Source organism: Otolemur garnettii, unplaced genomic scaffold (assembly GCF_000181295.1).
Source record: "Otolemur garnettii isolate 467f Iridium unplaced genomic scaffold, OtoGar3 scaffold00044, whole genome shotgun sequence".
NCBI lineage: Eukaryota > Metazoa > Chordata > Mammalia > Primates > Galagidae > Otolemur > Otolemur garnettii.
Genome location: NW_003852439.1, coordinates 7771358 through 7779478, shown reverse-complemented (window position 1 = coordinate 7779478; position 8121 = coordinate 7771358). Strand labels below are relative to the sequence as shown.

Below are 8121 nucleotides of genomic sequence, written 5' to 3'. Positions count from 1 at the left end.
GGGCTGGGGATTCGAACCCGCCACCTTAGGTGTATGTGGCTGGCGCCCTAGCTGCTTGAGCCACAGGCGCCGAGCCAGGACCTGATATCTTAAGGGAACATTTTACAGGCTGTTAACAGTGACACAGGCATCAGGATGTGCTCCCCTAGCTTACCCTCTTTCTCTGTAAATCTTGCCTTTAACCATCCTGATCTCTGGGCTCTCTTATCTCGTGGGACTTGTCATCGTGCTGTTCCAAGCATGATGGAACCCCCCTTGTTTGTTTGAAGACGTTCTACCTCTCTAGGGATAATTGTCACTTCTCTCACTTAGATTTTTCCTACACTGATTTGATTTTGTCCTGTAACACTTTGTTGCCTAAATTTCTCTTATGAAATTTTCACACTCTGCTCTATATTGTTCTGATAATTCATGTCTTCTCCCTTCTTCAGTATAGACCCCATAGGAGCAAGGATGAATTTCTTATTTTCCCCAACAGGACCAATACAGCAGGTGCTGAGATAGTTTCTGGTTTGTGTGTGTCATCTTCTCCCAACTAGATAAGAAATAGAGCCAGACACCAGGGCTGGTATCCTTCAAAGTTCCTCATAAGCTCAAAAGACACTTGCATAAATGATTGTGCTGTCACAGGTGCTATGGAAGCAATAGTTACCAAGTGGGCGAAAACAGGAGACATCTCTAGTGAGAGGTACAGGACAAGAAGGCCAGCACTGAGTCTCCACATCAGGCCCAGAGCCTGGGTGAACTCTTCGCTGCCTTGGGCAGTTGCTTGTACTCATAGCCTCTTTTCTTCATTGGCAAGATGCAAACAATGCCTCCCTCATGAAGCCGTTGAGAGGGCTACAATGAATGTGTGAGAATGCCTCTTAAACTCTAAGGAAACATGAAAAGATTGGCTGCTGCTGTCCTGATGTTCATTTTTCATCTTAGGTACCTTCCTGTGTGAGTCTCCAGTGTTAGCAATGCATGAAGAAAACGTTTATACAGTGGAGCCAAACCGAGTTCAAGTTCGAACCTGGCAGGTAAATTGCTGCTCCATAGCAAGTGGGCTGTAATGATAAAGAAAACTAGAGCGGAGTTCAAAATGCTATCTCTAAATTAAACCAGAGCTAACCAGCTAGATCAGATATACCCCATGAGGTGACTGATTGTAACTGTCATGGCAGCTCCATCTATGGCTGTTGTGACTTCAGACATCAGGAGACAGGGCAGGGCCTTTTGTAGTGAGCAGGAACTTGAATACACAGGGCTATGAAATGGGAAGAATTGGTCAATTTGGGTTTAACCTGTATCCTGAAGGCTGAGTGGCTTTCACATTAGGACATAGTATCTTTGGAGGCTGTTTCCTGCATGCATCTTATGGACAGGACCAGGGTGATAGCAGTAATGGCCTCCAAGATGATCAGCCTCCAGCACACCATTTTGTTCCTTTCAGGCAGTGTGGAGTGAGGCACCCTGCCCCATCTGCATCCCACATACACTCCAGGAACCTGGGAGTTGTATGGTCTGTTAGCTTCCATGGCTGCTGAAACAAATTACTATAAACTAAATGGCTTAAAACACCAGAAATTCCTCTGTCACAGTTCTGGAAGCCAGAATCCTGAAATCCAGGTGTTGATGTTGGTTCCTTCTGGAGGCTTTGAAGGGAGAATCTGTTCCTCTCCTAGCTGGTAGTACTGGCAATCTTTGGTGTTCTTTGGCTTGTTCTACTCTCTGCCCTGGCTTCATGTGGCATTCTCCTCTGTCTGAGTCTTCTCTTCTATGTCTTATAAAAACAATTCATTGAATTTAGGGTCCACCCTAAGCCAGAATGACCCTCTGAAGATCCTTAATCACATCTGCAAAGATCCTTTTTCCTAATAAAGTCACTGTCACAGATTCCTGTGGACATATCTTTGTTGGGAGATGATGCTGTTCCAGCCATTGCATGCAGCAGCACTCTGTGACAAGTTGAGAGCATTTGTTATGCCCCTGGTTTTAGCAGTGGTTCTTATCCAGCTCTGAGTTCTTCCCTGGGACCTGGTGTCTGCTTTCCTGGGACTCCTATGTGCATGTTCTTGCACCTCCCACAATGCTCATGTGCAGGGCAGCAGCCTGCTGGGAAGCATTAAGGGACTGCTGGGAAGGGGCGAATGGTATGCCTAGAAGGAGCTAGAAGCTTGCTGGAAATCACAACCCACTGGGGCATCCTGTCTGCCAGGCTTGGGAAGGCATGTGATAACAGCCCTGTGAGTTGAGTCCTTTTTTTGTTTGTTTGTTGTACTATTAAATTATGGAAGGAGGCTCAGCACCTATAGCTCAACCGGCTAAGGCACCAGCCATGTACACCTAAGGTGGCAGGTTCGAATCCCCAGCCCGGACCCGCCAAACAACGATGGCTGCAACCAAAAAAAAAAAAAAAAAATAGCCGGGCGTTGTGACAGGCACCTGTGATCCCAGCTACTTGGGAGGCGGAGGCAGGAGACTTGCTTGAGCCCAGGAGTTGGAGGTTGCTGTGAGCTGTAATGCCACGGCACTCTACCCAGGGGGATAGCTTGAGGCTCTATCTCAAAAATAAATAAATAAATAAATAAATAATGTAAGGAACATGTGTGGGTGGTAACAGGTACAACAGTGCCAATGTGTGTAAGGGGAAGTCAGTGTTCTCCAGGATATGGGTGCATAGCTGCTGGCAGTCATAACTGCAGCATGGGTCTTATGGTCCCTGAGCCACATTGCTGCCAGGTGGTGCCCAGCCCCATGTGTGTTTCCAGACATTGCTTCTGATTCCTGTGGGGAGCTGGGCACTGAGGAGGGGGTGGTATGAGGCAGGAAGGGCAGGGCTGGTCCTGATTGTCCAGGACCCGCACCCAAAAGGCCGAGGGGGCTGTAGCCAGTGTGCTGGCCACATGTCCAGTCATGTTTTTTTTGGCATTGCATTGCTCTCTTCCTAAAGGAGACCTTCTATGCCCATGTAATGGATCTGACAAGGGCAGTTAGTAAAGTTTAAGGATGGCACAGGTCTGAAGGCCTAGGCTAGGCTCTAGGCCTTCACTGAGCCATAGGCCAGAGGTCTGGAACTCATTCATGGGAAAGGCACGCTGCACAGCATAAGGTCTGCTCAAGTGGGCCTGTGGGCCACAGTTTGCAAAGTGTGTGAAGACAAAGGGACACTTTAAAGACATAAGTGGTATGATGTTACATCCCAGCTCAAACCCTACAGTGTCCTCTGGCTTCACTTAGATTTGCTCTGTTCCCTATGGCCTATGGCCTGTGGCTCTGCTTGCTGCTCACTCTCAATGCCAGCCACTCCCACCACTGCTCACTCATTCCCACTGCCTCAGCTTCCGGGATCCTGGACCATGGAGACCTTTTCCTGCTTCAATATGTGTCTCCTCCTTTCCCTGGAATGCTGGCCCAACTCTCTGTAAATGATTCCTTACTCTTTTCAGTCTCAGTTGCCCCAGACCAGACTCACTCCCTAAATATGTTACTGAAGTGTAACACACAGGAGTGGGCCCCTCGTACCCAAGTGTGCAGCACAGTGAGTGGCAGATGTGGGATGTTCCTTTCCTTTTGCCAACCTCCCTACCCAAGAGTTACCACTCATGTGACAGTAACAACTTAAAAGTATTTTGGAGGCTTTAACAAAACACTGCTGCAAACAAGTCTTCCCAGGCCAACCTAAGTAGGTGAAATTCTTCCTTTCATCAGGGTGATATCTTTCTAATATCCTATTCATTACCTATATGTACTTGCTCCCCTGAGACCATGTATGTATATGTGTATGTGTGTGTGTGTGTGTTGGTTGGCCTAGCTGCTGTCTGCTTTCCCCTTTAGGCTGTAAGCACCAGGGCTCTTCTGAGGGCAGGGCACTATTTGTAGCACTAGTGTCTAACAGAGTTCCGGGCACACATGAAGCCATCGGTAAATATCTGTTGAATGAGTGGGATATAGGAGGTCATACATATGTTAATAATATTTAGTAACAAAAAATGAAGTGCTGTAAAAGCTGCTGTCCTAAATTTCTTGTTCTTTTCTTTTCCTCAGGGGACTGTCAAACAACTCCTCCTTTTCTCTGAGACTGAAGGGAACCCTTGCTTCTTAGACATATGTGGAAATTTCCTGGTTGTAGGGACAGACTTAGCTCATTTTAAAAGCTTTGATCTTTCCCGAAGGTACAGTTTTTATTAAAAGTACTACATTTTTTAAATTTGAAAACAGTATGGTGGGTAGAAAGTGGTACAGAAGTGAGAAAATTCATCAAGTTCTTATTTCAACATTAATTTGCCACTTCATTTTTTTTTAAATGTCTTATATCTTGACCTAAATTCTTAGTCTTTGCATAATAGTAGAGCAGCATAGGGGAGGAGGAGTGTTGATAGTTGAAACACAGGGGATTTGGGGGGTGGCAAAACTTACCTACATGATAGGTACAGGATATTGTGCCTTGGTCAAAACTTATAGAACTTTACAGCACAAAGTCTGAACCTTAATAAATGAAAATTTTTTAAAAATCATTTATAACGTTAGCGAGCCCCAGGATCAAATACAGATGGTAACAAAACAGTTTAACTATTAATATGTATGGAAAAAAACTGCACTGAAGGGTGTGAGAGAAAGTGCTCCCCTAAGCAACTATGAGAATGAGTGGGGACACTAGCAGAAGGGCAGAGGGAGCTGCACAAAGCCAGCTTTGATAAGCCAGCTTCTCTGGCTAATAAGGTTGTTTCCCACAGGGATATGGATCAATAATTCTAATGCTCTTACACATATGTGCTATAATTGAGCAACTAAGTAAATGGATGGCAGATAGCAGGAGCCAGTGTCTGGCAGTTGGAGGGGGAGTTCACCAATAAGCCAGGGAAAGAGGTGGGGATGACCCATGGCAGGGTGGATTGGCATTGGAGAATCAGTACAAACTTGTGTTTTGCTTGTATAATTGCACATGCAGTAAATCGTGTGTCTGTGCTCTGGTTAGCGCACACAACCTCTTGTTCTGCCAGCCTAGAGGGCCCAGAAGCAACAACACCCTAGCAGCTGATGAGCATACCCAGCCCCTGATCCTGGGCTCTAATACCATCTTCCAGTGAAGAGCTAGGGCTCCGTGAAGAAAATGGCTGATTCTAGGACTGGGGCAGGAAATATACAGAAGTGTCCTGTAGTGCTAGAAAGTAAGGAGGTGCTAAAATCAAACCCAGTGAAAGCCTCACAATGATGGATCAAAGAAATGCAGAACCAACTGAAAAAGCTCCCAGTAGCCAAAGTTGGAATAATTTGAACAGTAAAAGAAGTAAAGTAGCATTAAATTGTAACCCAAAGTAAAAAATAAACATACAGGAATCCACACTGATATAAATGATAAAGACAGTTGATGGTAGAGAAGAGGCAAACCTCCAGAGAGAAAAGTTGGAGCAGCTCACTTGGGCATGCACTCAAGAAGGGTGCAAGACCTAACTCCCTTCCCTCAGGAGTGGTGCACTTAGTTCTTTCCAGAGAGCACAACCTGGGAAGGGGGAGCAGTGGAGAGCCAGATCAACTCCATCTCCGCCCATATGTCAGCAGTAGCAGTGATGATTCAGATTGATGGCATGTGCCCTTAATAAGGTGTGATGAAAATGATGCTGCTTCTGTGCTCTCTTCCTCCCCAAATCCATAATCCCAGTCTAATCATGAGAGAAACAGATAAATCTCAACAGAGGTGCATCCTCCAGTACACCTCGCCAGCACCCCTCAAAACTGTGAAGGTCATCAAGTAACAGAAAAGTCAGAAAAACTGGCATAGCCCAGAGGAGCCTAAAGTGAAATGACAAGTAGACATCCTGGGGGATCCTGGATGGGTCTTGGGACAAATGCAAGACATTAGGGAAAAGAATTGAGGGGTACAAAGTAAAAAACTGGTAACAAGTTTCCACGGCATACCTAGTATTGTTTATATGAGCAGCAAACTAGAAACAGCATCACTAACAGGGGACTTGTTAAGCAACTTCTGGTTTATCCGTATGATGGAAACTATGTAACGGCAATGAAATATAATTAGTGTAAAAGAAAGAATGCAAAGTACAGAACAGCATTTTTTTTGTTGTTGAGACGGAGTCTTAAGCTGTTGCCCTGGGTAGAATGCCATCATAGCTCACAGCAACCTCCAGCTCTTGGGCTCAAGCAATCCTCTTGCCTCAGTTTTTTTGGTTTTTAGTAGAGACGGGGGTCTCGCTTTTGCTCAGGCTGGTCTTGAACTTTTGTGAGCTCAAGTAATCCACCCACCTTGGCTTCCCAGAGTGCTAGGATTACAGGCATGAGCCACCGTGCCCAGTCAGAACAGCATTTTTTTTTCTTGAGACAAAATCTCACTATGTCACCCTTGGTAGAGTGCCGTGGCATCATAATTCACAGCAACCTCAAATTCCTGGCCCAAGCGCTTCTTTTGCCTCAGCCTCCCAAGTAGCTGGGACCACAGGCGCCCGCCACAACACCCGGCTATTTTTTTGTTTCAGTTGTCATTATTTAGCTGACCCAGGCTGGGTTCAAACCTGCCAGCCTCGGCTGCATGTGGCTGGTGCAGTAACCACTGTGCTACAGGCACTGAGCCAAGAACAACATTTTTGATAAGCTGCTTTTTGGGTAAAAAGAGGAAGGGGGCTAAGAATACACATTAGTATATGTGTATGCTCATATGTGAAGTTTAACAGCTCACCTGTACCCCAAGTCAAGTCTGGCCCATGCCATGGCGCAAGTGCAGCAGCTGAGCTGCTGGCAGAGCTCAGGCTAAGAACAAAGGTTTGACTTGTCCATAGACAGTGGATAGCAAACACACATAGCAAATGGAGCTCTGGTTTGTACTGAGGCCCTTCTCTCTCCCTACAGAGAGGCGAAAGTCCACTGCAACTGCAAGAACCTGGCCGAACTGCTCCCCAATGTGGGGGCCATCGCCTCCCTCAGATGCAATGTCACTGGGAATAAGATCAGCATCCTCCTCAGTGAGGTGAGCCGAAGTCTGCGTGGATGCGCCTGGCTGGGGGGCAGGCCTGGGGCTGTGCAGTGGAAGGGCCTGCCCCACCCTGCCTTACTTCACCCCGCTGTTCTTGTGCTCTGCCTTTCCTGCTGGGCCTCCCGCCTCACCTTGTGCCTGCTTCTCTCAGGTGGGTCTCCTTGTCCAGCTGCTCTGGTCAGCCCCTCCTTTCTGGCTTTTTCCTTCCTCTCCTCTCTGTAAGTCTCTGCTGCGTGGTTCCATCCTTTTACCCCCCACCTTCCAGCTTTCCCTAGCTTTCTTCATTTCTTCTTTCATCGGAAACAGTTTTTTCTCCTTCAGAGAAACAGCTACCTACAAAAGGCCTATAAAAAAAAGTGGCAGCTGGACATAAAGAGCTTGTGGTGGCCTTAGTTGGCCTTTTACCACCCACCAGTGTTCATCTGTTCTTTCATTCAAGGGACGATTACTGTTTGCTTGCAGCAGACTAGGCACTTTGCTGGGTGGCACAGGTATAGAGGTGCTCAGGTAAGCCAAAGTACTCGGTCTCCCCTGGACAAACAGATGGCAACACTAAGGCAGCACTTGAGTGAATGCCATACTTGAGGCAAGAGCTCAAGTGTGCTAGGAGAGCATAGGACAGTGCTGAGTCCAGCTGCCATGGAGGGTGGAGACAGCTTCCTGAGCAGGTGACGTCCAACTGAGATGTGAGGCAAAGATGAGGTGGGGAAAGTGTCCAAGCAGAGGAGTAGTGAGGGCAGAGGTTTGCACTGGCAGCATATGGGCTCACCAAGTGTCTGCCTCTAGGGAGGAAGGATGAGTCTGAGGCTGGTGTGGTAGGTGGGCTTACTTTGACTTAGATGGAAGGGAGGAGGATAATGTCAGTACCATGTTTCTGGAAGATGGGATAATGGGGACGGATGATGCCAAAGTCCGTTCAGCACCTCTCAGGGCCATCGTGGAGCAATTGGTCATCTAGACCCTGCTGGTCATGTGGTAAGAAGGGTAGGTGGAGCTTGGTGATCCATTGGCCTTGGCTGTGAGGCTTAAACGGCCCATTGGCAGTTGAGTGAAGGGCAGAAAAGAAAATCAGATGAGAGGCTCGGCGCCTATAGCTCAACCGGCTAAGGCGCCAGCCACATACACCTAAGGTGGCGGGTTCAAATCCCCAGCCC

General features: G+C 47.2%; 1 protein-coding gene across 1 annotated transcript in view; it reads left to right on the top strand.

The window, feature by feature from the left end:
- IFT140 (intraflagellar transport 140) overlaps positions 1–8121 on the top strand; it is a 51269-nt gene that overhangs the window by 23221 nt on the left and 19927 nt on the right. Inside the window, exons 12-14 of the mRNA XM_023513799.1 lie at positions 931–1022; positions 4030–4157; positions 6844–6961. Of these exons, the coding sequence (XP_023369567.1) occupies positions 931–1022; positions 4030–4157; positions 6844–6961 (338 nt within the window). The remainder of the gene's footprint in view (positions 1–930; positions 1023–4029; positions 4158–6843; positions 6962–8121) is intronic.